Source organism: Piliocolobus tephrosceles, chromosome 21 (assembly GCF_002776525.5).
Source record: "Piliocolobus tephrosceles isolate RC106 chromosome 21, ASM277652v3, whole genome shotgun sequence".
Classification (NCBI taxonomy): domain Eukaryota; kingdom Metazoa; phylum Chordata; class Mammalia; order Primates; family Cercopithecidae; genus Piliocolobus; species Piliocolobus tephrosceles.
The window spans coordinates 40222201-40249941 of NC_045454.1; the positions used below are offsets into that span (position 1 = coordinate 40222201).

The window sequence follows — 27741 nt, forward strand, 5'->3', positions numbered from 1 at the left end:
GAGTCTCGCTCTGTCGCCCAGGCTGGAGTGCAGTGGCCGGATCTCGGCTCACTGCAAGCTCCGCCTCCCGGGTTCACGCCCTTCTCCTGCCTCAGCCTCCCGAATAGCTGAGACTACAGGCGCCCACCACCTCGCCTGGCTAATTTTTTTGTATTTTTAGTAGAGACGGGGTTTCACCGTGTTAGCCAGGATGGTCTCGATCTCCTGACCTCGTGATCCACCCGCCTCGGCCTCCCAAAGTGCTGGGATTACAGGCGTGAGCCATCGCGCCCGGCTGCACTTTTTTTTTTTAAGTATCTTTTTCCACATCTGTCTTCCCACCAAGCAAGGGGTTCTGGGCCGCCACGTAAATCACCATCAGTTGCAGGGTGCAAACACCATCATCTGGAGATGACATTTGTCTCTTAACATAAATGGAGCATTGAGTCCTGCGTGTAGCTTCGCTCACATCAACCAGCCTGCTAGGAGTTGGGCCTCACCCCTGGGCTGCCTTTGGAGCTTACCTGTCTCAGGAACATTCCTCCTCCCCAGCATGTGGGAGAAAGAGCTGGGAGCCCCTTGCAAGGCATGATGGGGCCTCCATGTGGTGCATGAAGCACTTCACTTCCACAGTCCCCGTATAAGCAACTCCAGATGAGGGACAGAGGGGTGAGGCTCGCCCCAGGTCACACTGTCACTTAGTGATAGGTGGAGTCAGACTCAGGCCTGTCCCCGTACCACCTCGCTATACCCCCCTCCCCAGACACTGAGGCTGCAGTGAGCCCTCTGAGGTCCAGCTCCCACCTTCGTAGGTGTTCACAGCCTCCAAGTTCATGGCGTGCCGGATCACGTGATACTCGTCAGAAATCCCATTCCCCCCCAGCATGTCTCGGGCCTGGCGGGCGATGTCCAGGGCTTTCCCACAGTTATTCCTCTTCAGCAGAGAGACCATCTCGGGGGCAGCCCTGGGAGCGGCACATGAGGGTAACAAGGACTGGGGATCCTGGCATCCCGATGCCCCAAGCAAACCTAGCCCAGGGTGGGGATTCCTCGAGGCAGCCAAGTTCCCAGTGAGGGACCAGTGGGGCTGTCCTCAGCCCAGCCCATCAAAGACAAGAGGGAAAGCAGAAGGTTCAGGTTCCCAGGGCCACCAGGCGGGAAGGACCTTTCTCTCCAGGAAAGACACAAGGTTCTCCACCCACAGCTGCCGTCCCCCAACCCCCGCCACACAACCCCTACTTGTCCTGGTCCTTCAAGCGGCCGAGCTGCAGGCAGGCGTGAAGGCCCAGGGTAATCTCAGTGAGCATGTCTGCCAGCTTCTTCTGAATCAGCTGGTTCCTGGCCAGCGGGACACCAAACTGCATCCTACAGGGGCAATAGCAGGGTAAGGGCGAGGGGAGGCCCACTCTCCCACCCCGTCCCTGTCCAGGGGCCCCCTGCTCCAGGAAGCCTCCCAGGCTGCCTCGGTGCCCCCGAGCTCGCCCTGGCCCTGCTGTTGACTCAGCCCACAGCTGCTCAGAAGGATGTCACTGATCATTCCAGAGCAAGGAACTCAGGCCTGGTGGGTGGGGGCTGGGGAGTCACACATGGGGTAGAGAATGAAACCCAAGCTGCCCCACAACCCCAGGGGATCTCACTGCAGCCCCCACACACCTGTCCAGGGCATACTGCCGTGCTGTGTGCAAGCAGAACTCCGAAGCTCCAAGCACACCCCATGCGATGCCGTATCGGGCGTTGTTCAGGCAGCCGAAGGGACCCTGTACGGTTAAGATGGCACCTCAGCCACACCCAAGAGACACCAAGAGTGCCTATGCAGAACCAACTCTGAAGCAGGGAAAGCCTCCTCCCCAGCCACCCCACGCAGGGGGTTCACATCTCAGACGGCCCTGGCACCGAAGCTCGGTGCCTGCTCACTTGGTTTGCACACAGTCCCACCCAGCCTGGGATCTGGGTTCCATGTTCAGAGCTAGGAGGCTGATGGATGCCAGAAGATGCACTGTGAGTCAAATGACTGAGCTGGTTCAGGCCCGTGTGTCCCGGGCAGAGCCAGGATGAGCGAGACGGTCACCAAACGGGGGGAGTTTTCAGCACATCAGTGAGTCCGGCTGAGTAAGAATCACCACTGTGTGGGCTCCACAGGAACAGGGAGCTGTGTCCCCAGCATGGAGCCTGCCTGACAAAGCCCCACCTGCAGGTGACCCAACACCCATTCCCAAAGTGGCTGCCACTCACCCCCAGGCTGGATGCACCAGGGAGCACGTTCTCCTCTGGCACCTCCACACCATCCATGATGATCATGCCTGTGGCTGAGGCCCGCAGCGAGAACTTGCCCTGGATCCTGGGGGCCGAGAGACCTCGCATCCCCTTCTCCAGCAGGAAGCCCCGAATGCAGCCATCTTCACACCGAGCCCACACTACAAACAGGTCGGCCACAGGCGAGTTGGTGATCCTGGGGATGGAACAGTTGGTGAAGGGTCTGACCAGCGTCCCTTTGCCCATGTTCACCACCTGACCACTGCTTAGACCCCTTACCAGGTCTTGGTCCCGTTGAGGGTGTAGCTCTTGTTGGATGAGTTGTAGCGGGCTCTGGTCTCCATGCTGCTAGGATCACTTCCGCTGTTGGGCTCTGTAAGCCCGAAGCAGCCCAGGAGCTCCCCCTTGGCTGCAGGCACAAGACAAGGTCACATGGCTGCCTGGTCCCCAATACACCCCCTCACTCAAAAATTATCCTTGTGGCAGGACGCAATGGCTCACGCCTGTAATCCCAGCACTTTGGGAGGCCGAGGCGGGTGGATCAATTGAGGTCAGGAGTTCGAGACCAGCCTGGCTACCATGGGGAAACCCCATCTCTACTAAAAGTACAAAAAAAAAAAAAAAATAGCCAGATGTGGTGGCGTGTGCCTGTAATCCCAGCATTCAGGAGACTGAGGCAGAAGAATCACTTGAACCTGGGCAGGAGAGGTTGCAGTGAGCCAAGATCATGCCACTGCACTACAGCCTGGGCAACAGAGCAAGACTCTATCTCAAAGAAGAAAAAAAATCCAGCCTGACCAACATGGTGATACCCCATCTCTACTAAAAATACAAAAAATTAAACCAGGCGAGGTGGCTCACACACGTAATCTCAGCACTTCGGGAGGCCGAGGCGGGTGGATCACTTGAGGTCAGGAGTTTGAGACCAGCCTGGCCAACATGGTGAAACCCCATCTCTACTAAAAATACAAAAATTAGCCAGGCATGGGTAGCAAGCACCTGTAATCCCAGCTACTCAGGAGGCTGAGGCATGGGAACTGCTTGAACTGGGGAGCCGGAGGGGGCAGTGAGCAAAGATAGTACCACTCACTCCAGCCTGGGGGACAGAGCAAGACTCCATCTCAAAAAAGAAAACAAATTACCCTCGCCACTGAGTCAGGCCTCATAACTAAGTTAGATCTGGCCCTGCTTTCAGGAGACAGGTTACCCCAAAGTCAAGATCACAATGTCAAGATGAGGGGAACCCAGGGAGTCAGGAAGGAGTTGGCCAAACTGGAAGGGCGTGAGGAGTTAAGCAGAAGGAGGCTGTGGGGAACAGCAGTGCCAGGAGAGGGAACAGATGTGTAAAGGACTGGCGGTACTTCTGGAGAATTTCCAGTCGCTAAGTCTGGCTGAGAGGAGCACGTGAGTGGCCAGAGAAGAGGTGGGAAGGTCAGCAGAGGCCTGGTCACACAGGGCCTTGTGGGTTTTCTTTGTTGTTGTTGTTTTTGCGAATCCGATCTTATTTATTACTCAAAAAATCTTATTTCTGACTGGATTCAGACTTAGAAGTAGAAGCTCGCAGAGAGGACAGTCCGCGTCTCTTTGCGATTTGTCCCTGGTGCTTCTCCTTAGCCTCCTTCTTGGCCAAAAGTTTAGCATATTCTGCAGCCTCTTCCTTATTTTTCTTAGTACGCTGCTTCTTCGGATCAATACGCTGCTGTTTGTGCTGCAGGACATGTAGAGTAACGAGACGCTGAATCTTGGGTGCTTTGGTCCTAGGTTTCTTATCTTCTTTGTTTAAAGGCTTTCTTACAACATACTGGCAGACATCATCTTCTTTAGAGAGATTGAAAAGTTTACGGATTCTGCTAGCTCTACTGGGCCCCAGGCAATGAGGCACTTTAGTATGAGTCCAGGAATATCTTTCTCTCCTTTTTGTTTTTTAAAATAACCAAGTTGAGAACGCTCAGATTGGCATCCACAATGCAACCACGAACTGATCTTCTCTTTCTTTCTCCAGTTCGCCTTGGTCTGTAACAGGAATGCCCCTTACTCAGTAGCAGGTGGACACGGCCGGGGTCAAGACACCCTGCTTCATGCAGAAACCTTGTTTTGTTGTTCCCACCACTGATTCGGACCACATAACCCTTCCATTCTTCACCCAGAGCGTCAGCGGCAACTTCTGTGGCCATACGCTTCTCATAAAAAGTACAAAGTTTGCATTCATCGTCCACTTCAATGAGTTTCTGGCAGCCAGTGGCTGGGACGATGTTCAGCTTCATCATGAAGCAGCTGAACGCCTTCGAGGCGCCATGGGAAAGAGGATCAACGTCTGCTTAGCTCAGGCCACATAGGCGCTTTCCTTTTTTTGTTTTTTAATAGACATGGGGTCTCCTTACATTGCCCAGGCTGGTCTCGAACTCTTGGGCTCAAGGGATTTTCTCACTTCACCCTCCCAAAGTGCTGGGATTATGGTGTGAGCCACTGCACATGGCCAGCAGGGACCTGGTGGACTTTACACCTTGGGCTGGGCTGGGGAACACAGAAAGCATAGGAAGATGATGGTGGTCACAGAGGGGGACGGACAATCAGGCTGGCCAGGGATCAGATCTCCAGGTGAAGCCCAGGGTCTGGCAGGGGGTCCAGGTGGCCACTTATGCTATCTTTGAGATACGGACAGAATAGATTCAGGGGGGCCGGGCGCGGTGGCTCAAGCCTGTAATCCCAGCACTTTGGGAGGCCGAGGCTGGCGGATCACGAGGTCAGGAGATCGAGACCATCCTGGCTAACACGGTGAAACCCCGTCTCTACTAAAAATACAAAAAACTAGCCGGGCGAGGTGGCGGGCGCCTGTAGTCCCAGCTACTCCGGAGGCTGAGGCAGGAGAATGGCGTAAACCCGGGAGGCGGAGCTTGCAGTGAGCCGAGATCGCGCCACTGCACTCCAGCCTAGGTGATAGAGCAAGACTCCATCTCAAAAAAAAAAAAAAAAAGAATAGATTCAGGGGACAGCCCCACCCTTGAGTTCTAGACCTCAGGAACTATCTTCCTTCCACCAGGCCCCATGGGGAACCACTCACCCAGCCGGGGCAGGTACTTTTGCCGCTGTTCCTCGCTGCCATAGGCATAGATGGGGTGCATGACGAGGGAAGACTGGACACTCATCGCCGACCTGTAGCCACTGTCCACCCGCTCCAGCTCTCGGGCCAGGAGCCCATAGGCCACAGACGAAACCCCAGCACAGCCATATCCTGGTGGTAGTAGGAGGGGAAAGCAGGACAATAGAGAACATGGCCCTGCCCAGCTAGGACCCAAGAGACAGGGCGGGATAGGGACATACAAGGAGGCAGGCACCAAGCTGATCCTAGCTGAGGTTTATTCATTTCATCTCCATAGCCACTTTCAGAGGGTGGGACAACAGCCCCACTTTACAGACTGGGAAACTGTGGCTTAGGGAAAGAAGGGGGCTTTCAGTAAGGCAGGAGGATCGCTTGAGACCAGCCTGGGCAACATAGTGAGACCCTGTCTCTAAAAAAAGAAACAAAGGGGTCGGGCACGGCGGTTCATGCTTGTAATCTCAGCACTTCGGGAGGTCGAGGCGGGTGGATCACCTGAGGTCAGGAGCTCAAGACCAGCCTGGCCAACATGGTGAAATCCCATTTCTATTAAAAATAAAAAAATTAGCTGGGCGTGGGAGTACGCCCCTGTAATCCCAGCTACTTAGGAGGCTGAAGTGGCAGAAGTGCTTGAACCTGGGAGGAGGAAACTGCAGTGAGCCAAGATCATACCACTGTAATCCAGTAATCCAGCCTGGGTGACAGAGCGAGACTCCATCTCAAAAAAAAAAAGAAAAAGAGAAGGGCCGGGCAACGGTGACTCACACCCGTAATCCCAGCACTTTGGGAGGCCGAGGCAGGTGGATCACCTGAGGTCAGGAGTTCAAGACTAGCCTGGCCAACATGGTGAAACTCCGTCTCTACTAAAAATACAAAAATTGGCTGGTGCGGTGGCTCAAGCCTGTAATCCCAGCACTTTGGGAGGCTGAGACGGGAGGATCACGAGGTCAGGAGATCGAGACAATCCTGGCTAACATGGTGAAACCCTGTCTCTACAAAAAAATACAAAAAACTAGCCGGGCGAGGTGGCGTGTGCCTGTAGTCCCAGCTACCCTGGAGGCTGAGGCAGGAGAATGGTGTAAACCCGGGAGGCAGAGCTTCCAGTGAGCTGAGATCTGGCCATTGCACTCCAGCACTCCAGCCTGGGCAACAGAGCCAGACTCCGTCTCAAAAAAAAAAAAAAAAAAAAAAACCAAAAATTAGCCAGGCGTGGCAGACGCCTGTAATCCCAGCTACTCGGGAGCCTGAGGCAAGAGAATCACTTAAACTCAGGAGGCGGAGGTTGCAGTGAGCCAAAATCTCACCACTGCACTCCAGTCTGGGCAACAAGAGCAAAACTCTGTCTCAAAAAAAAAAGGCTGAATGCGGTGGCTCATGTCTATAATCCCAGCACTTTAGGAGGCTGAGGTGGGTAGATCACCTGAGGTCAGGAGTTTGAGAGCAGCCTGGCCAACATGGTGAAACTCTGTCTCTACTAAAAATACAAAAATTAGCCAGGCATGGTGGCACGTGCCTGTAATCCCAGCTACTAGAAGGGCTGAGGCAGGAGAATCGCTTGAGCCTGGGAGGCGGAGTTTGCAGTGAGCCAAGATAGTGCCACTGCACTCCAGCCTTGGCAACAGAGGGAGACTCCAGGGAAGAAAAAAGGAAAGAAAAGGAAAGGAAAAGAAAGAGAAAGAAGGGAGGGAGGGAGGGAGGAGAGAGGGAAGGAGGGCGGGAGGGAGGGAAGAAGGAAGAGGCTTTCAGAATACAGAGGGGTCTGCAATGTGTGGAGAGACCCTTGTTCCTACCTTTGATGGTGGGGCCCAGCACACCCAACTCCCCCATCTCCGAAATGATCTCCCGATGAAAAACTGCAAAGGGACAAGTGCCCAAATTCAGGCCCAGCCCTAGGCCACAGGAAGCCCCAACCCCAAGGACAAGGGGGCCTTGAGGCGGGGTGGCTGTGGCTCCAGGGGGAGGAGCAGCCTCAGGGCACCCACCAGCCCGCCCACCTTCGTTGCGATTGGCCAACAGGATGCGAGGCATGAGTCTCTCCTGGCAGTAGGAGCGGAAGGTGTCCCTGATGAGGATCTCATCTGTGGTCAGCTGTTCCTCCAGCACCAGCGGGTCCTGCCAGTCAAACTTGGGACGCGAGGCTGGGAAGGGGAGCAGGAATTCGCCTCGGTCCAGTCCGCCAGATCACTGTGCCCTCCCTTCTCGGACCCTCATCAGCCCTACCGCTCCACACCCATGTTGCCTCCCGGCTACTGCGAGCTGCAAACGAGACTGACCAGGTGAGCTTTCTCCGGCCCCGCAGGCACAGCGCACTCACTGCCTTAGTGCCTCTGACCCTGGCCACGACCCTGCCACCCTGCTCAGGCAGCCCTCGGATTCGGGGACAGAGTCCACCTGGGGCAGACAGACAGCTGAACAGGGGCAGCAGACACACGGCGCGACCAGAGGTCCTTACACTTGGCCAGTTGGCTCTGTGTCCTCTCGCCTTTCTCTGCAAGCACAGAACGGGAAAGTCACCCCCGGAAAGTCCCTAAGCCACCAGTTCCTCCCTCCTTCCCTCCACACTGCCGACCCCGCACTGACCGGTCTGCGCCGCCGACGAGACCCACGTGCGAAAGACGTGCAGGCCGGGAACGCGGCTCAGCAGCCGCACGGAGACGCCTCTCAGGGCCATGCTCTCTCAGAGCGAGCGGAGCAACGACGGCGACCTGCAGCAACGAGGGTGTCAGAGTGGAGCTTCTCTCACCCACGGCTGGGGCCACCATGCCTTCCTTACCTGGTACCTCCCAGCTCACTGCCGAGGCTACAGTGCAACTGACGCAGGCCTTTGACCTCAGCAAGAAGTGGGAGGAACGGAGGCCGAGTGAGGCTTTTCATTGGTTCCTCGTAGAATCCGGCCCCCTCCGCGCTCTGCCTTTTAAAAGGACGAAGGTAGCCTTGCCTGTGGAAATAGGAGGGCCGAGCCAGAGATAGGTTAGCCCCTTTAAGAAGCGGACGGGGTAGGGGCGGAAGACGAGTGCGGGAAATCGATTGGCCAGTTGGGTTTCTCCTCTTATTGGCCGTAGAAAAGTGCTCGGCCCACTCCTGGTTGGTCAGTTGCAGGGGGTGTGTGCGGAGGGAGCCAAGAATTAAACAAAGAAATTCTGGCGCGAGCAGGAGGCGTCCTCCCGAACCCAGGAGGCCAGACTCGAGTTCTCTGGGGGCTGGTTGTGGGGAAGATGAGCTCCGAGTGGGCGATCTTAGCAAACCTGACTACCAGTCTGTCCCAAGAAGTACATATAGGTCGGGCGCAGTGGCTCACGCCTGTAACCCCAGCACTTTAGGAGGCCGAGGCGGGCGGATCACGAGGTCAGGAGATGGAAACCATCCTGGCTAACACAGTGAAATCCCGTCTCTACTAAAAAAAAAAAAAAAGACAAAAAAATTAGCCGGGCGTCGTGGCGGGCGCCTGTAGTCCCAGCTACTCGGGAGGCTGAGGCAGGAGAATGGCGTGAACCCAGGAGGCGGAGCTTGCAGTGAGCCGAGATCGCACCACTGCACTCCAGCCTGGGCAACAGAGCGAGACTCCGTCTCAAAAAAAAAAAAAAAAAAAAAAGAAGCACATGTAGATACTCGTGACTGTGTGTGTGTGTGTGTGTGTGTGTGTGTGAACTTGTGTGATTCTGTGAGTCTTATGTGGGCTCTTTTGTTTCGTTTTTATTTTTTCTTTTTAGACAAGGTCTCATTCTGTCGCCCAGGCTGGAGTGCAGTGGCACGATCACAGCTCACTGCAGCTTCCACCTCCTGGGCTTGAGTGATTCTCCCACCTCAGCCTCCAAGTAGCTGGGACCACTGAAGCATGGCTTCACGCCTGGCTAATTTTTTTTTTTTTTTGAGATGGAGTCTCACTCTGTTGCCCAGGCTGGAGTGCAGTCACGCGATCTCTTCTCAGTGCAACCTCCATAGGCAGAACAGCTCCAAGGGCTGCTCGTTGCCCATTTTTATGGTTATTTCTTTTTTTGTTTAATTAAATTTATTTATTTATGTATTCATTTTGAGACAGAGTCTCGCTCTGTCGCCAAGGCTGGAGTGCAGTGGTGCAGTCTTGGCTCACTGCAACCTCTGTCTACTAGGTTCAAGCAATTCTCCTGCCTCAGCCTTCCGAGTAGCTGGTATTACAGGTTTGTGAGCCACCATGCCTGGCCTTTTTTCTTATTTTTAGTAGACACGGGGTTTCACCATGTTGGTCAGGCTGGCCTCAAACTCCTGACCTCAAGTGATCCACCCACTTTGGCCTCCCAAAGTGTTGGGATTACAGGCGTGAGCCACCGCACTCTGCCTGTTTTGTCTTTTGTGTAGTGTGTTTGTGGTGCACCCACTCTGATTGTGTATCCGTTGAGAAATGTGTATGTCTCTCAGGACCCATGATGCCATGCCCTTGTGGTTGTCTGTGTTTAACTGGGTGCACCCCCTATGGTTGGGCACTGGTAGCTATGCAACTGTGTGACTAAATAATTACTTTACATATTGCAAAAGTGACGGGTGGTGTGACTATATAAAGTGTAGGTTTTGTCTGGGTGTGGTGGCTCACGCCTGTAATCCCAGCACTTTGGGAGGCCAAGGCGGGTGGATCACTTGAGGTCTGGAGTTCAACACCAGCCTGGCCAACATAGGGAAACCCCATCTCTACTAAAAATACAAAAATTAGCCAGACCACCAGGCGCGGTGGCTCATGCCTGTAATCCCAGCACTTTGGGAGGCTAAGCCAGGTGGATCACAACGTCAGGAGATCGAGACCATCCTGGCTAACACGGTGAAACCTCGTCTCTACTAAAAATACAAAAAATTAGCTGGGCATGGTGGTGCGTGCTTGTAGTCCCAGCTACTCAGGAGGCTGAGGCAGGAGAATGGTGTGAACCCGGGAGGCGGAGTTTGCAGTGAGCTGAGATCGCGCCACTGCACTCTAGCCTGGGCGATAGAGCGAGACTCCATCTCAAAAAAAAAAAAAAAAAGTCAGATGTGGTGGTGGATGCCTGTAATACCAGCAACTCGGGAGGCTGAGGCAGGAGAATCGCTTGAACCCAGGAGGCAGAGGTTGCAGTGAGCCGAGATCATGCCATTGCACTCCAGCCTGGGCAACAAGAGTGAAACTCTGTCTCAAGAAAAAAAAAAAAAAAATTAGCCTTGCATGGTAGCAGGCACCTGTAATGCCAGCTACTCGGGAGCCTGAGGCAGAGGCATCACTTGAGCCCAGTAGGTGGAGGTTGCAGTGAGCCAAAATCAAGCCACTGTACTTCAGCATGGGTGAGAGAGAGAGACACAGTCTAAAAAAGAAAAAGTTCTGTGACAATGTATCTGACTCCCCATGTGTGTCTGCTCAATTATAGCTAAATTGTGTCAGTAGGATTGTGTAATTGTGTGCCTGCCTGTGGGTTATGATTTCTGTGTTTTAGGGATTGTTTGGCTATGACATTGTGTAACCAATATAACATAGGGTTGTGTTTTAGTGCCTGGGAATTGTGTGTCTGTGCATAGTCCATATACACAGACAGACACACAATTATAAGTGCAGGAATTATATGATCTGATCAGTGTGACTGACGGACCAGGAACTCATGTCATTATGCAATTGCATGGTCCTGTGAGTAACTGTGTTTTTGTTTTTGTTTTTAGAGATGGGATCTCGCTATGTTGCCCAAGCTGGTCTGGAACTCCTGGGCTCAAGCATTCCTCCTACCTTGGCCTCCCAAATTGCTGGGACTTCAGGCATAAGCCACTGCTCCCAGTCTGTTCTGTTTTTGTCTTTTAGAGAGAGAGTCTCGCTCTGTAGCCCAGGCTGGAGTGCAGTGGTGTGATCTTGGCTCACTGCAACCTCTACCTCCCAGGCTTAAGTGATTCTTGTGCCTCAGCCTCTCGGATACCTGGCATTAGAGGCATATGCCACCATCTCTGGCCTATTTTTGTATTTTTAGTAGAGACAGGGTTTCACTGTGTTGGCCAGGCTGGTCTTGAACTCCTGGCCTCAGGTGATCTGCCAGCCTCGCCCTCCCAAAGTGCTGGGATTACTGGTGTGAGTCATTGTGCCTGGCCCCCTGCCTCCCAGTTTCAAGCAATTCTCCAGCCTCAGCCTCCCAAGTAGCCAGGATTACAAGCACATGCCACCATACCCGGCTAATTTTTGTACTTTTGGCAGAGACAGGGCTTCAACGTGTTGGCCAGTCTGTTCTCAAATCTCCCCACCTCCGCTTCCCAAAGTGCTGGGATTACAGGCGTGAGCCACTGCGCCTGGTCTTGTTTTTGTTTGTGTCACCTAGGTTGATCTGCCAGGAATAAAGATGGCCACCCAACTTTTCTCTTTTTTTTTTTTTTTCAGTGACGGAGTCTTGCTCTCTGTCCCCCAGGCTGGACTGCAGTGGTGTGGTCATATTGCAGTGGTGTGGTCATATTGCAGTGGTGTGATTATAGCTCAATGCAGCCCCGACCTCCTGGACTCAGGCGATCCTCCCCTCTCAGCCTCCTGAGTATCTGGGACTATGGGCATGCGCCACCATTCACAACTTTTTGTTGGAAATATAGGTTCTATGTTGCCCAGGCTAGTCTTGAAATCCTGGCATCAAGTGATCCTCCTGCCTCAGTCTTCCAATGAGTGACTATGAATTATGTGTCTGTAATATGTATCCATGTCCCCTTCCCAGGCTCCCAGGGCACCAGAGTGGAAGTCCCTGTTGTAGCAACTCAGATCCTCTCCTCATTTTGGGCAGAATCAAGGAGCAGCCAGGCCCAGAGCCAGGGTACTGGTCTCCTGCAGGTCAGATACTGCCTATGGCTTGGTCCTATCCCACCCAGGAGGAGACAGGGCCACTTTTCCCTTGGCTGCCCCCGTCGCACTAAAGCAGCTGGCACTGAACCAGCCTCCATGCAGTCCCATGCAGTGCCACCCGAGGGTCCCCAGTAGACAATGGTGGGCCAGTTGGCAGGGGCGTCCTCCTGCTATAGGGCTCAGACCCTGGGAGGTCCCAACCCAGGCAAATTGAAAGCCAGGCTAATTTGAAGACCCAACCCCCAGCCCTTCCCTTCACCAGAGGACAGAGCTCTAGCTGGCCTGGGCCCCCACCTGATAGCAGCCTCCAACGTCTGGGGTGTCTGATAATGCTTGGCGGGGAGTTTGTGCCAAGTCCCGCCATCGGCACGGTTTTTGCTGTTTACTGGGGAGCGGGAGGACTGTAGAGCCTCAATCAGGGGGACAGGGGGTCCCATAGCTTCTTCCCAGAATACCCTTTCTGCCTTTTCCAGGAGAGTAAACTGAGGGCAGACCCCCAAGTCTCTCCTTCTTTGGAGACCCAATGTCTCTTTTTACCCAGCACCTGGACCCTTAAACCCTGAACCCCCCAACCCCTGATGTTTGACTTGGCTTTGGACACAGGGTTAGTCTTTAAGTCCCAACCCCAGACAGGCCAATGTGAAGTTTGTGCCCCAGAAACAGTGACCCCCCGCCTTGCCTTGCCTTGCCTCCCCTTATCAGAGGCTGCAGCCAATCAGCTAAGGGCAGAGAGGAGCCCTCCAACGGGCTATCACAGCCTCAGAGTTCACGAGGCAGCCAAGGAAGAGGAGGCTCGAGGCCCAGGGTGGGCATCAGCCAGCCATGGCCACAGCCAAGACCGCCTTGCCCTCCATCAGCACACTGACCGCCCTGGGCCCCTTCCCGGACACACAGGATGACTTCCTCAAGGTGGGGCCTAGAAGGTGGGGTCTAGGTGGGCTGGCTGGGATCCAGGGCCACAGTCACAGATCTTGGGGTCCAGACCTGCATCTTGTCCTGCAATCAAGAGACTTAACCAGGACTGAGGTACACTCAGTCCAGGTGAGGGGATCTCAGCTTAGTCTGGCAGAGGGTGAGGAGGGTGGTCTAGGGGCTTGAGGTTCTAGGTGTGATCTATTTCTGTAATAGAAAACGAAGGTAGCCTGGACAACATGGTGAAACCCCATCTCTACAAAAAATACCAAAAACTAGTCAGGCGTGGGGGCGTGTGCCTGTAGTCCCAGGTACTCTGTAGGCTGATGTAGGAGGATCATTAAAGCCCAAGAGATTAAGGATACAGTGAGCTGCACCACTGCGATCCAGCCTGGGCAAAAGAGTGAGACCCTATCTCAAGAAAAAAAAAAAAGAGAACGAGATCTAGGCTCACAATCTTCCAGATATCAGAGGGAAATGATGAGTGTGTCTGGGGGACATCCAAAATTTCGGAATTAATCTTGTTTTGGGAGACAGGAAAGGAGAGAGATGTTCTGGGGGGGAAACTAAGTCAAGGCTGGCACCCTCTCCCCCACCAGTTTTCCATCTCCAGCAGCTCTGCTACCCCTTCCCCCATCCCCAAGTGTGGTTCCAGATAGTGGAAGTCTTATCTCCGGTCTCCAGCCAGACCTGATCGGCTTCTGTCCCTGGAGCTGGGGAAGAGGGGGGAGAGGGGCGGCTAGAGGGCGGCTAGTGTTGGGGAAGTGGGACAGAGAGACAGGCAAACAAGACCCTTTTCCAAAGCCTCTGAAAGCCTCTGGCCAGCCTGTCTCCGTAGGAGTGCCCAGCCTGCGATGTCCCTGGGCAGGGCACCCCAGTGTCCACCGAACCTCAAGCTGCCTGCTCCCTCCCGCAGTGGTGGCGCTCCGAAGAGACGCAGGACATGGGCCCGGGTCCTCCTGACCCCACGGAGCCGCCCCTCCACGTGAAGTCTGAGGACCAGCCCGGGGAGGAGGAGGACAATGAGAGGAGCGCAGACGCCACCTGGGACCTGGATCTCTTCCTCACCAACTTCTCGGGCCCGGAGCAGGGTGACGCGCCCCAGACCTGCGCTCTGGCGCCCAGCGAGGCCCCCGGGGTGCAATACCCGCCACCCCCCGAGACTCTGGGCGCCTATGCGGGCAGCCCGGGGATGGTGGCTGGGCTCTTGGGTTCGGAGGATCACTCGGGTTGGGTGCGCCCTGCCCTGCGAGCCCCGGCTCCTGACGCCTTCGTGGGCCCAGCCCTAGCTCCAGCCCCGGCCCCCGAGCCCAAGGCGATGGCGCTGCAACCGCTGTACCCCGGGCCCAGCGCCGGCTCTTCAGGCGGCTACTTCCAGCGCACCGGGCTTTCAGTGCCTGCGGCGTCGGGCGCCCCCTATGGGCTGCTGTCCGGATACCCCGCGGTGTACCCGGCGCCTCAGTACCAAGGGCACTTCCAGCTCTTCCGCGGGCTCCAGGGACCCGCGCCCGGTCCCGCCACGTCCCCCTCCTTCCTGAGTTGCCTGGGACCCGGGACGGTGGACACTGGACTCGGGGGAACTGCAGGGGATCCTGGTGTGATAGCCGAGGCCGCGCCATCCAGGCGCGGCCGACGTTCGTGGGCGCGCAAGAGGCAGGCAGCGCACACGTGCGCGCACCCGGGTTGCGGCAAGAGCTACACCAAGAGCTCCCACCTGAAGGCGCATCTGCGCACGCACACAGGTGAGGGGTCGGGACCCGGACATGAGAAAGGGCGTGGCACCTGCTGTAGTTACGGGGAAAGAAGGGTTGCAGAGGGCGGGACTTGGACTTGGCTGGCTCTGAGAGTGCCTCCTTAAATTTTGTGCCCTAGGGGCCTCACTTTGTTCATCCTAGTCCCAGCCTAGGCTAAGTAAAGGGGTGTGGCCGGATGCAGGGGACCCGGAGACATGACTAGGCTGACAATAGCGCTTATGACTTCCTCGTCCCCTAGGGGAGAAGCCATACGCCTGCACGTGGGAAGGCTGCGGCTGGAGATTCGCGCGCTCGGACGAGCTGACCCGCCACTACAGGAAACACACCGGGCAACGCCCCTTCCGATGCCAGCTCTGCCCACGTGCTTTTTCGCGCTCAGACCACCTGGCTTTGCACATGAAGCGCCACCTTTGAGCCCTGCCCTGGCACTTGGACTGTCCTGGGGATTGGGGATGGGACAAGGAGCCTGTTTGGTGGTCTCTTCACACGGACGCGCGTGACACAATGCCGGGTGGTGTTCCCACGAATGGACCCTCTCCTGGACTCGCTGTCCCAAAGACCCACCCAAATACCAAAAACGGACCCATAGACAGCCCTGGGGGAGCCTCCCACGGAAATCCGACGAGTCTTCAGCCACAGGGAGCCACACAGACATGTCCAAACTGTCATGCAGACCCAGGGAGGCAGACCACCAAATCAACGGGCTCAGTGGACACTCAGACCAGCTCCCAGATGGCCCTGGACAGCAGGAGAGGGTGTGGGGTGAGGCTTCCCAGAGACCCTGGGTCTAGAAAGGGGCTCCTGAAGGTCCCTTATTGTGGCTGATATTAACTGTCAATGGTTATGGGTCCTATAAAAATGCCCCTCCCAGATAAAGCTTCAGCGTTGGCCTGAATTTTTGGGTTTTGGAGGCTGGAAGATAGCAGGAGGCTGTAAACCTAGAGGTCATATTAGAGGGCCTTACACACCTCATCTCCTAAACTACAGTGACACCCCTCTACTCCAACAAGCCTCTTTGGGCACTGCAGGCTTGCTGTCCTCTCTTTTCCCGCCCAGTTCAGGCTGCACCGTGTTTGTCTTCTGCCTCAAACCCTGTGGCCATTGACAGCAAACATCTCCCTGCATTTGAGAATCCACAGCCTGTGACTGCCCAGGGGGTTCGTCTTGCCCACTGCCCAGATAGAGCCAATTTATCCAGACAGACGGATTGCAATAGAGAAAGAGTTTAATCCACATACAGCCAGCTAAATGGGAGACGGGAGTTTTATTATTTGAATCAGCCTCCCTGAAAATTCAGAGGCTAGGGTTATTCAAGAACAATTTGGTGGGCAGAAGGGCTAGGGAATGGGTGCCTTGATGCAATCATGGGACTGTGGAAAACAGTTGCTGAGTCAGCTTTTGGGTGGGGATCATAGAGTCACTAGTCTGGGTGGGGTCATCCAGTTGTCAGATATGCAAAATGCCTAAAAAGACATCTAAAAAGGCCAGTGTAAGGTTTTGCAATAGTCCTGTTATTTGCAGAAATAACTCAGAAATAACTGGGGAAGTTGCAAACCTTGTGACCTCCAGAATAATGGCTGGCCATCTTTGTTTTTGTTTTTGAGACAGAGTCTTGCTTTCGCCCAGGCTGGAGTGCAGTGGTGCCATCTCCGCTCACTGCAACCTCTGCCTCCTGGGTTCAAGTGATTCTCCTGTGTCAGTCTACTGAGTAGCTGGGATTATAGGCACCTGCCACCACGTCTGGCTAATTTTTGTATTTTTAGAAGAGACGGGGTTTCGAAATATTGGCCAGGCTGGTTTCGAAATCCTGACCTCAGATAACCCACCAGCCTCAGCCTCTCAAAGTGCTGGGATTACAGATGTGAGGCACCGCACCCGGCCAGAATAATGGCTGGTCATAGTTTAACTACTACAACTACATTTTAGAGGAATTCAGACTCTTCTCATCCTTCTAACCTAGTGCCCTATCATTATTTCTACAAAGGCAGTTTAGTTTGGGGAAGGGCTATTATCATTTAAGCTATAAACTAAATTCCTCCCAAAACTAACTTGGGGCTGAGCGTAGGTGGCTCCCTCTTTTATCCCAGCAATTTGGCAGGTCAAGGCAGGCAGATTACTCCTGGGCAGGCCAAGGCAGGCAGATCACTCCTGGGCAGGCCAAGGCAGGCAGATCACTTGAGCCCAGGAGTTCCACACCAGCCTGAGCCCCAAGGCGAAACCCCATCTCTACCAAAAACGGCAAAACCCAGTCACTACCAAAAATACAAAAATCAGCTGGGCATGGTGGTGCATGCCTATAATCCCAGCTACTCAGGAAGCTGAGGCAGGAGGATTGCTTGAACCTAGGAGGCGGATGTTGCAGTGAGCTGAGATCATGCCACTGGACTCCGGCCTGGGTGACAGAGCGAGGCAATGTGTCAAAAAAAAAAAAAAAATGTTGGCTGGGTGTGGTGGCTCACGCCTGTAATCCCAGCACTTTGGGAGGCCGAGCTAGGTGGATCACAAGGTCAGGAGTTCGAGACCACCCTGGCTAACAGGTTGAAACCCTGTCTCTACTAAAAATACAAAAAAATTAACCGGGCGTGGTAGCAGGCACCTGTAGTCCCAGCTACTCGGGAGGCTGAGGCAGGAGAATGGTGTGAACCGGAAAGGCAGAGTTTGCAGTGATCCAAGATCACGCCACTGCACTCCAGCCTGGGCGACAGAGTGAGACTCTGTCTCAAAAAAAAAAAAAAAAAAAAGTTAGCTTGGCTCCACACCCAGGAATGACCAAGCAAGGGCAGTTTGGAGATTAAAGGCAAGATGGAGTTGGTTAAGTCAAAACTCTTTCACTGACATAATTTTGTTATAATTTTTGCAAAGGCAGTTTCAAGCCAGTACTCAGATTCCCATAGCCCTTTGCCCTGCCACGATCCCTTGAGGCTGAAGTGGGAGAATCACTTGAACCCAGGAGTTCCAGAGCAGCCTGAGCAACATAGTGAGACCCTCATCTCTGCAATGAACAATTATCTGGGTGTGGTGGCACAGGCCTGTAGTACTAGCTACCTGGGAGAATCACTTGAGACCAGTAGGTTGAGGCTGCAGTGAACCATGATGGAGTCACTGCATTCTAGCCTGGGTGAGAAACCATTATCCTTTCTCAAAACAACAAAAAACAAACATAAAGTCACCTATTTGCTAGCTCGGGGGGTCCCGGGGAAAACGTGCAGAATGAAAAAGGGGAGTCTGGGTGGAGTGGATTACATGCCTGGAATCCCAGCACTTTGGGAGGCAAGGCAGGTGGATCCCTTGAGCTCAGGAGTTCAGCCTGAGCCACATGGTGAAGCCGTGTTTCCAAAAAAAAACTACAAAAAATAACTGGGCATAGTGGCATGTGCCTGTGATCCCAGCTACTCAGGAGGCTGAGGTGAGAGGATCACTTGAGCTGGGGAGGCAGAGGTTGCAGTGAGCCAAGATCAGCTACTGCACTCCGGCCTGGGCAACAGAGTGAGATATTGTCTGGGTGGGGGGAAAAAAAGGAAGGAAGGAAAAAAAAAAAAAACTAGAAAGAAAAAGGGGAAGATCCACTGGAGCACAAATGCTTCTTAAGAGAACAAAGATCATGGCCGGGCACGGTGGCTCACTCCTGTAATCCCGGCACTTTCGAGGGCCAAGGCGGTTGGATTATGAGGTCAGGAGTTCGAGCAGCCTAGTCAACTTGGAAAAATCCCATCTCTACTAAAAATACAAAAATTAGCCGGGCATGGTGGCGGGAGCATGAAATCCCAGCTACTCAGGAGGCTGAGGCAGTAGAATCGCCTTAATCAGGAAGGCGAAGGTTGCAGTGAACCGAGATCGTGCCATTGCACTCCAGCCTAGGTGACAAGAGTGAAACTCCATCTCAAAAAAAGAAGAATAACAACAAAGGTCACAAGAGTTGGACCCAGGTTGTAGGGCTGAAAATAAAGTCAAACTTGTGCCTGATCCAGAAACCGGGGCAGGAGTTGGGTTGGACAGAAGTGCCTGGGCTGGGATTAGCTACCACTAAAAGGAACGGTGACCCGGCTCCAAGAGACACTGGAGCGCCTGGCCCGTCGTGGGCGTGGTCTGAGCAGACTCTGGGCTGCCTTTTGCCTCTCCAAAACGCAGCCTCGCGTCTCGGGGGAGGAGTCTCTGACCTCGTGATGTCCCCACCCGGGTTCCCAGGCAAGGTTAGGGAAATGAAAGGTCCCAGGTGCCAGTCCTGGCCTCTGTTGCAACCCATTGCCCCGCAGCCCCGACACAGATTCCTGGATCTCAGCCCCATAGCAGCGATGATCCCGCTGCTGCTGGCCGCGCTGCTGTGCGTCCCCGCCGGGGCCCTGACCTGCTACGGGGACTCCGGGCAGCCTGTAGACTGGTGAGTGTGCAGCGGGGGGCCTACCATCGCCCCGGGGTCCACCGGGGGTCACTCGACCGGGATGGCTGCCTCCTCGGGGAACCCTGGGGTGTTTTCTCTTCCCTCTCCCCTATTTCTGTGCATTCCCCGACCTCCAGGTTCGTGGTCTACAAGCTGCCAGCTCTTAGAGGGTCCGGGGAGGCGGCGCAGAGAGGGCTGCAGTACAAGTATCTGGACGAGAGCTCCGGAGGCTGGCGGGACGGCAGGGGACTCATCGACAGCCCGGAGGGGGCTGTGGGCCGAAGCCTGCAGCCGCTGTACCGGAGCAACACCAGCCAGGTGAAGGGGGCCCGGGGCCAAGTAGAGGTGAAACTCTAGGGCCGCCCTGCCTGGGAGGAATTTCACGTTGTCTCCGTTTATTCGCCCCCAGCTCGCCTTCCTGCTCTACAATGACCAACGGCCTCAAGCCCGCAAGGCTCAGGGCTCTTCCAAACGTGGGCACACGAAGGGTGAGGACTGGATTGGGGGTTGGGGAGAGACTTGGGTCCCTGTACATTTTTCCAGGCTAACCCCTGACTGCATTGGGTGGCTGGGGAGATCTGCACTGTCAGAACCTGGGCATCTATTCCCGCCAACGTTTTTTTTTTTTTTTTTTTTTTTTTTTTGGAGGGAGGTCACTCTGTCACCCAAGCTGGAGTACAGTGGCACAATCTTGGCTCACTGCAATCTCTGCCTCTTGGGTTCAAGCAATTCTTCTGTCTCAGCCTCCCAAGTAGCTGGGATTAAAGGCACCCACTGTCACACCAGGCTAATTTTTGTCTTTTTGGTACAGACGAGGTTTCATCATGTTGACCAGGTTGGTCTCGAACTCCTGTGATCTACATCAAGTGATCTACCCACCTTGGCCTCCCAAAGTGCTGGGATTACAGGAATGAGCCACCCTGCCCAGCCGACTTCCTATACATTTTTCCAAACTAATTCCTGACCTCCATAGCGGGGTGGGAGATCTCCCCTGTCAGACCTTGGGCATCTATTTCCCCCATTTTATTTTCTTTGAGACAAGTTCTCACCTAGAGTCACCCAGGCTGGAGTGCAGTATCACAGCTCACTGCAGCCTTGACCTCCCAGGGCTCAGGGGATCCTCCTACCTCAGCCTCCCAAGTACCAGGCCTGCTGGTACCCACCACCGTGCCTGGCTTTTTTTTTTTTTTTTGCGACACTCTCTATCTCCCAAGCTGGAGTTTGGTGGCGCAATCTCAGCCCACTGCAATCTCTGTCTCCCCAGTTCAAGTGATTCTTCTGCCTCAGCCTCTGGAGTAGCTGAGATTACAGATGTGCGCCACCGCGCCTGGCTAATTTTTGTATTTTTTAGTAGAGGTTTCACCAGGTTGGCCAGGCTGGTCTCGGACTCCTGACCTCAGGTGATTCACCTGCCTTGGCCTCCCAAAGTGCTGGGATTACAGACGTGAGCCACCATGCCTGGCCTGCTTTTTGTATTTTTTGTAGAGTGGAGTTTCACCGTGTTGCCCAGGCTAGTCTCGAAGTCCTGGTTCAAGCAATCCACCCACTTTGGCCTTTTAATGTACTGCGATTGCCGGCATGAGCCGTCACACCTGGCCTGTTTCCCTACCTTATATTGATCTTGGCGTTATTCTGGACTATAAGAGTTTACGCCTGCAAAAACTGAGCTCAGCCATGGTTCTAACACTGCTGGCACCCTCTCTAAGCCCCGCTGCAAACTGAGGATGTTCCTGGTTGCAGATGACCTTGCTGGGAGGCCTGGAGCAATACCCTCTAATTGCCTTTTTTTTTTTTTGAGAAGGAGTTTTGCTCTTGTTGCCCAGGCTACAGGGCAATGGTACGATCTCGGCTCACTGCAACCTCCGCCTCCTGGGTTCAAGCAATTCTCCTGCATCAGCCTCCCGAGTAGCTGGGATTACAGGCTTGTGCCACCACGCCCAGCTAATGTTGTATTTTTAGTAGAGATGAGGGTTCTCCATGTTGACCAGGCTGGTCTTGAACCCCCGACCTCAGGTGATCTACCCGCCTCAGCTTCCTGAAGTGCTGGGATTACAGGCATGAGCCACTGCACAAGGCCTACCTTCTCTTTTAAAAATTTTATTTATTTATTTATTTACTTACTTACTTACTTACTTGTTTTTGAGATGAAATCTTGCTCCGTCGCCTAGGCTGGAGTGCAGTGGCGGATCTCAGTTCACCGCAACCTCCGCCTCCCAGGTTCAAGCAATTCTCCTGCCTCAGCCTTCTGAGTAGCTGGGATTACAGGCATCTGCCACCACGCCCAGCTAATTTTTGTATTTTTAGTAGAGATGGGGTTTCGCCATGTTGGCCAGGCTGATTTCTAACTCCGACCTCAGGTGATCTGTCCGCCTTGATCTCCCAAAGTGCTGGGATTACAAGCATGAGCCACCGCGCCCAACCTCCTCTAATGCCTTCTTTTGGTCCAGGTGTCCTGCTCCTCGACCGCGACGGAGGCTTCTGGCTGGTCCACAGTGTACCTGACTTCCCTCCACTGGCCTCCTCTGCTGCATACAGCTGGCCTCATAGCGCCTGTACCTACGGGCAGACCCTGCTCTGTGTGTCTTTCCCCTTCGCTCAGTTCTCGAAGATTGGTGAGTGGAGTCAGGGACACAGGATGAGTCCTGGGTTTACCGACCAGAACCTAGAATGATCTTGCACTTCCTCCTCCCCTTATCCTCCAGGCAAGCAGCTGACCTACACCTACCCCCAGGTTTATGACTACCACCTGAAAGGGATCTTTGCCCAGGAATTCCCTGACTTGGAGAATGTGATCAAGGGCTACCACGTTAGCCAAGAACCCTGGAACAGCAGCGTCACACTCACATCCCAGGCCGGGGCTGTTTTCCAGAGCTTTGCCAAGTTCAGCAAATTTGGAGATGGTGAGTCTGAAGGTTGAGGGTTGGAGAGCTCCTTCTCTGCAGAAGGGGTGACTGGTGCGGCCATGGCTGAGTTCGAGTCAGGGATAGAGACCGGGTCTGATTGGGAGCTATAATCACATAAGCAGTGAACAGAACTGGGTTCAAACCCTGGGTTCTAGCTGTGTGATGTATAAGTTCACCTGAGCCTCAGTCTACTCATCTGAAAAATGGGGATACTGACATCTACTTTAAAAACTGTTGTGAATGAAGTGGTACATATAAGGCATTTGGGCACCAGAGGTGGTGCCTCACTCCTGTAATTCATTACTTGGGAGGCTGAGGCAGGAGGGACATTTGAAGACAGGAGTTCAAGACAAGCCTGGGCAACAAAGCAAGACCCCATCCCTACAAAATTAAAAATTAGCCAGGCAACTTGGAAGGCTGAGGCAGGAGGATAAATTGAGCCCAGAGTTTCAGGCTGCAGTGAGTTATGATGACTCCACTGCACTCCAGCCTGGGTGACAGAGCAAGACCCTGTCTTTACTTAAAAATAAATAAATAGGCCGGGCGTGGTGGCTCAAGCCTGTAATCCCAGCACTTTGGGAGGCCGAGATGGGCTGATCATGAGGTCAGGAGATCGAGACCATCCTGGCTAACACGTTGAAACTCCATCTCTACTAAAAAAAATACAAAAAACTAGCCGGGCGAGGTGGTGGGCGCCTGTAGTCCCAGCTACTCGGGAGGCTGAGGCAGGAGAATGGCGTAAACCCGGGAGGCAGAGCTTGCAGTGAGCTGAGATCCGGCCACTGCACTCCAGCCTGGGCAACAGAGCCAGACTCCGTCTCAAAATAAATAAATAAATAAATAAATAAATAAATAAATAGGCTGGGCGTGGTGGCTTACGTCTGTAATCCCAGCACTTTGGGAGGCCGAGGCGGGCGGATCATGCGGTCAGGAGATCGAGACCATCCTGGCTAACACGGTGAAACCCCATCTCTACTAAGAGTACAAAAATTAGCCAGGCGTGGTGGCAGGCGCCTGTAGTCCCAGTTACTTGGGAGACTGAGGCAGGGGAATGGCATGAACCCGGGAGGCGGAGCTTGCAGTGAGCAGAGATTATGCCACTGCACTCCAGCCTGGGCGACAGAGCAAGACTGTGTCTCAAAAAAAATAAAAAATAAAATAAATAAAAATAAATAAATAGGCCAGGCACAGTGGCTCACACCTGTAATCCCAGTCGAGGCAGGAGGATCACTTGAGCTCAGGAGTTTGAGACTAGCCTGGGCAACACAGTGGGACCCCATCTCTACAAGAAAAATTTTAATTAGTGGGGCATGGTGGCACACATGTGTAGTCCCTACTACTCAGCAGGCTGAGATGGGAGAATAGCTTGAGCCCAGGAGGTCGAGGCTGCAAGTGAGTCGTGATCCTGCCACTGCACTCCAGCCGGGGCGTCAGAGTGAGACCTGGTCTCAAAATAAATAAGTTAATTAATTAATCAAAAACACTTAAGGCTGGACGCAGTGGCTCACCTGTAATCCCAACATTTTGGGAGACCGAGGCGGGTGAATGACTTGAGCCCAGGAGTTCAAGACCAGTCTGGCCAACATGGTGAAACTCCATCTCTACTAAAAATACACAAATTAGCTGGGCGTGGTGGCAAGCGCTGGCAGATTACGAGGTCAGGAGTTTGAGAGCAGCCTGGCCGACATGGTGAAATCTCATCTCTACTAAAAATACAAAAATTAGCCAGGTGTGGTGGCGGGCACCTGTAATCCCAGCTACTGAGGAGGCTGGAAGGCAGGAGAATCGCTTGAATCCAGGAGGCAGAGGTTGCAGTGAGCCAAGATTGTGCCACTGCACTCTAGCCTGGGCGACAGAGCGAGACTCCATCTTAAAAAATGTGAGAAGGGCAGTTAATATTAATGTCATCATTCCCAGGGCTGGGAATTGACAACCGAGCTCAGAAATATGGAAACTATGGCAAGGCTCGGTGACACATGCCTGTAGTCCCAACACTTTGGGAGACCGAGGTGGGCAGATTGCTTGAGATCAGGTGTTTGAGACCAGCCTGGCCAACATGGTGAAACCCCTGTCTCTTTATTAAAAAATTAGCCGGGTGTGGTTGTGCGTGCCTGTAGTCCCAACTACTCAGGAGGCTGAGGCAGGAACCTGGGAGGCAGAGGTTGCAATGGGCCTAGATTGCACCAATGCACTCTAGCCCGGGTGACAGAGCAAGACTCCACGTCAAAAAAAAAAAAAAAAAAAAAAAAAAAGAAAGAAAAGAAAAAAGAAATATGGAAACTGAGCTGAGAGAGGGGAAGTGAGTAGCCTAGAGACTCCCTAGCAGTGGCCCTGACCTTACCTGTGCCCTCTATCCTTTGCAGACCTGTACTCTGGCTGGTTGGCGGCAGCCCTTGGTACCAACCTGCAGGTCCAGTTCTGGCACAAAACTGTAGGCGTCCTGCCCTCTAACTGCTCGGATACCTGGCAGGTTCTGAATGTGAACCAGATAGCTTTCCCTGGACCAGGTGGTCCAAGCTTCAACAGCACAGAGGACCACTCCAAATGGTGCGTGTCCCCAAAAGGGCCCTGGACCTGTGTGGGTGACATGAATCGGAACCAGGGAGAGGAGCAACGGGGTGGGGGCACGCTGTGTGCCCAGCTACCAGCCCTGTGGAAGGCCTTCCAGCCACTGGTGAAGAACTACCAGCCCTGTAATGGCATGGCCAGGAAGCCCAGCAGAGATTATAAGATCTAACCCTCATGGCCAGGTGCGGTGGCTCACACATGTAATCCCAGCACTTTGGGAAGCCAAGGAGGGAGGATCACTTGAACTCAGGAATTTGAGACCAGCCTGGGCAACATAGTGAGACTGCAACTCTACTAGAACTTAAAAAAAAGTTAGTCGGGCATAGTGATAAACACCTGTAGTCCCAGCTACTGAAGCCAGAGGAATGATTGAACCAGGGAGATCATGGTCACGGTGAACTATGATTACTCCAACCTCGGTCACATAGCAAGACCCTGTTTCAAAAAAAAAAAAAAAAAAAAGGTATGGGGGTGGGCGCAGTGGTTCACATCTGTAACTCCAGCACTTTGGGAGGCGGAGATGGGTGGATCACTTGAGGTCAGGAGTTCAAGACCAGTCTGGCCAACATGGTGAAACCCCATATCCATTAAAAATATTTTAAAATTAGCCAGGCATGGTGGCATGTGTCTGTGGTCCCAGCTACTCAGGAGGCTGAGGCAGGAGAATTGCTTGAACCCAGGAGGCAGAGGTTGCCATGAACTGAGATAACACCACAGCACTTCAGCCTGGGTGACAGAATGAGACTCCATCTCAAAAAAAAAAAAAAAAAAAAGGAAAAGAAAATCTAAGGGCTCAGGAACCAGTTTGGACTTGATTTTGAATCCCAGTTCATCCCCTTCCTAGCTGTATGACCTTGATTATGTGCCTTAACTGCTCTGTGACACAGTCTACCTGTCTGCAAAATGGAAACGTGATACCTGCCATCAGGATTGTTGAGGAGTAAATAAATGGAAATTGGTGGACCAGGCTGTTAACCTTTTCTTCAGGTGGACGCTGGGACACAAGAGCATCGCAGCATCAATTCTCCCCCTAAAGGTTTGGGGACAGTTGGTGCAGAGGTGAGACCAGAAGTGGGACCACAGGAGGTGTCTATTCAAAATTCCCTCCACTCTCCATGGTAACCAGAACCGGAGTCCCACCTCCCAAAAAGCACCTGGGCATGGGGTGGGGTCGTGTGATGATGTCTCGCCTTGCCTGGAGTGAGCCCCAGAAAACTCACGCAGCACGGACGCACTTTATTTATATGTGTACATATGTATAGAGGAAGCTGTACAGCGCGGGGCCAACGCCCACCTTAGCTATGGTCCCGGGGGGGCGGGACTGGACACTCCTTTTTTGGTCAGGCCTGCTGGGGGCACAGCTTCAGCAGGGCACCGGGAGGTCAGCCCCACTTCAGGCTTGGTGCCCGAGCCCAAGAGGGAAGCCGGTGGGGCTGGGGTCACTGCACTGCTGGGTGCACTGCACTTCGCCTGGGCTAGGGAGGGTGTCTGGGGCTCCGGGGAGAGCTTTGGGGAGGCAGGCTTGGAGCGAGGCCCGCTCAGCGTGGTGCGCTCCTCCACCACTTCCAACACCCAGCGCTCCCGGCCCCTGGGGGCCTCAGGCACGGAAGGCGCCAGGGGTGCGGGTTCCTGCAACCCCTTGGAGTCCGCGCCCAGAGGCTGAGGCGCCACAGCCTTAGCCCCGGGCCGCGCAGGCTCTACGACAATGGGTACCAGGGGCGTGCCCGCCTCGCCAGAGCTGCTGCGCCGGCCCGTCTCGTGTTCCTGCACCGGGCTCAGCGCCGCCTTGGCCACAGCCCTGGCCATCCCGCCAGTGCCATCCTCTGTCTGCACGCTCTGATGCCGCGTGCAGCTGACGTCCCGCTCCAGGGTCCGGCCCCCAGGGGTCGTCGCCCGGGGCGCCTCGGCGCCCCCCGGGGATTCCTTCTCCTTGCTCGATGCTTGTGGCCTGGAGGCACCCTCGGGCAGCAATGGGTCCGCGCCCAGGCTCAAAGGTGACTCCTGTCGGCCCAGGCGGCGGACGGCGACCTGCCGGGGCGCGCCAGGGCCCTCGACTGGGGGCGTCTCGCCGTCGGACTCAGCAAGGCTATGCAGCGCCAGCTCGCCATGGAAGTCCTTGCGGAAATCCGGGTGGCCCACCTCGAGGCTGTGTTTGCGCAGTGCGCCCTTCTTGTCCGCGCTCAAGGAGGCTCCCAGCTTCTCGGCCGACTGCACGCGCTTGAGGAGCGGCGAGCGAGGGGGCTCGGCACTCTTGGGGCGCGGGCGCACGACTGGAGGCGATGAGTGCAGTTTGGCCGGGAAGCTCTGCGTAGTGTGCGAGCTGCCCACTGTGTGGCCCGGCAGTGGCGGCGGTGACGCCTGCGTGGGGGACGGCGTGTGTGCCAGCGGCGACAGAGGGATGTTGCCGGCCGACTTGCATCGCGCAGAGCGGTACTGGCGGTGGAGCTTTGGCGACAGTCCGTGCAGCGTGCTGGGCCGAATGTGGTGAGACGCAGACGACGCAGGCGAGTTGGGCGTGCTCGAGGCTGGGGAACTGCTCTGGGATGAGGCGCCTGCGGGTGACAGGAGGTGAAGCAAGTGGGTACAGCCCGAGCACCAGCCAGGCCACCCTGCGCACCAGCCCGAGCACCAGCCAGGTCCCCGCGCAGGTGCAAGAGGTAATACCTAGGTAGGCGGAGTCAGGCGTGGAGCGGTAGCTGTGCGTGGGCGAGCGTGCCGGCAGCCCGTGCGTAGGCGAGCCCGGGAGACTATCGCTGGATGACAGCGAGCGGTTCAGCGACGACAGCGAGCGGCTAGTATGCAGCAAGTTCGACTGCTTCGTGATCTTGCGGAAGAGGGAGCTACGCTTCTTGCTGCGGGACAGGGAGCGGGCCAAGCGTCCTTGACCTGGAAGCCGGAGCTCAGGGCTCCTCCCACTTCACGGTCTCACCACTGTAATCTCCCACCCCTTCTGGCCCTTCCCTCTCCAGATACAACCCACCTATCAAGACAAAGAACTTCCTTTAGCTCAGTGCTGCTTGGCTCCTCCCACTTCAGTCCCCACCCCCACTTTGGCCACTCCTAGTTCAAGCTAGAAACAAGCATCCAAACAAAACCAACCT

At 54.6% G+C, this 27741-nt stretch overlaps 4 protein-coding genes and 1 pseudogene across 6 annotated transcripts in view; 2 read left to right on the forward strand and 3 right to left on the reverse strand.

The window, feature by feature from the left end:
• Positions 1-8270, reverse strand: part of GCDH (glutaryl-CoA dehydrogenase) — a 10628-nt gene extending 2358 nt beyond the window's left edge. Inside the window, exons 1-11 of one of the 2 annotated variants that reach the window (XM_026456910.1) lie at positions 8103-8270; positions 7910-8034; positions 7782-7817; positions 7324-7467; positions 7120-7182; positions 5294-5464; positions 2512-2641; positions 2212-2428; positions 1633-1736; positions 1219-1344; positions 784-944 (exon numbers count right to left, since the gene is read on the reverse strand). In XM_026456910.1, coding sequence (XP_026312695.1) covers positions 784-944; positions 1219-1344; positions 1633-1736; positions 2212-2428; positions 2512-2641; positions 5294-5464; positions 7120-7182; positions 7324-7467; positions 7782-7817; positions 7910-8000 — 1243 coding nt within the window. In that variant the 5' untranslated portion in view covers positions 8001-8034; positions 8103-8270. Of the gene's footprint in view, positions 1-783; positions 945-1218; positions 1345-1632; positions 1737-2211; positions 2429-2511; positions 2642-5293; positions 5465-7119; positions 7183-7323; positions 7468-7602; positions 7749-7781; positions 7818-7909; positions 8035-8102 lie in introns of those variants that run through there. The other variant, XM_026456911.2, reaches the window with a different exon arrangement.
• Positions 3171-5014, reverse strand: LOC111523874 (annotated as a pseudogene).
• Positions 8271-12853: 4583 nt separating the features above from the next.
• On the forward strand, positions 12854-15667 carry KLF1 (Kruppel like factor 1). Of its 2 annotated transcripts, none has more exons than XM_023188692.1 (3): positions 12854-13034; positions 13876-14779; positions 15030-15667. In XM_023188692.1, the coding sequence occupies exons 1-3, from the start codon at positions 12948-12950 to the stop codon at positions 15203-15205; spliced, it is 1167 nt and encodes a 388-aa protein (XP_023044460.1). In that variant the 5' UTR covers positions 12854-12947; the 3' UTR covers positions 15206-15667. The 2 variants fall into 2 exon arrangements, with proteins under 2 accessions (XP_023044460.1, XP_023044461.1); XM_023188693.1 differs by having other exon boundaries at positions 12861-13034; positions 13954-14779.
• Positions 15668-18868: 3201 nt separating this feature from the next.
• DNASE2 (deoxyribonuclease 2, lysosomal) lies at positions 18869-25239 on the forward strand. The gene is made up of 6 exons (XM_023188771.2): positions 18869-19169; positions 19307-19487; positions 19579-19657; positions 21617-21781; positions 21872-22069; positions 24436-25239. The coding sequence occupies exons 1-6, from the start codon at positions 18955-18957 to the stop codon at positions 24807-24809; spliced, it is 1212 nt and encodes a 403-aa protein (XP_023044539.1). The 5' UTR covers positions 18869-18954; the 3' UTR covers positions 24810-25239.
• A 617-nt stretch (positions 25240-25856) lies between these two features.
• Positions 25857-27741, reverse strand: part of MAST1 (microtubule associated serine/threonine kinase 1) — a 43350-nt gene continuing 41465 nt past the window's right edge. Inside the window, exons 13-14 of the mRNA XM_026457027.1 lie at positions 27305-27555; positions 25857-27192 (exon numbers count right to left, since the gene is read on the reverse strand). Of these exons, the coding sequence (XP_026312812.1) occupies positions 25940-27192; positions 27305-27555 (1504 nt within the window). The 3' untranslated portion in view covers positions 25857-25939. The remainder of the gene's footprint in view (positions 27193-27304; positions 27556-27741) is intronic.

Excerpts from the sequence above, each read along its gene's own strand:
- KLF1 (XM_023188692.1), top strand. The coding sequence starts at position 12,948 with ATGGCCACAGCCAAGACCGCCTTGCCCTCCATCAGCACACTGACCGCC. Across the intron at positions 13,035-13,875 it reads CACAGGATGACTTCCTCAAG|GAGTGCCCAGCCTGCGATGT; the intron begins GTGGGGCCTAGA and ends CTGTCTCCGTAG. Across the intron at positions 14,780-15,029 it reads GCATCTGCGCACGCACACAG|GGGAGAAGCCATACGCCTGC; the intron begins GTGAGGGGTCGG and ends CTCGTCCCCTAG.
- DNASE2 (XM_023188771.2), top strand. The coding sequence starts at position 18,955 with ATGTCCCCACCCGGGTTCCCAGGCAAGGTTAGGGAAATGAAAGGTCCC. Across the intron at positions 19,658-21,616 it reads CAAACGTGGGCACACGAAGG|GTGTCCTGCTCCTCGACCGC; the intron begins GTGAGGACTGGA and ends CTTTTGGTCCAG. Across the intron at positions 21,782-21,871 it reads CGCTCAGTTCTCGAAGATTG|GCAAGCAGCTGACCTACACC; the intron begins GTGAGTGGAGTC and ends CTTATCCTCCAG.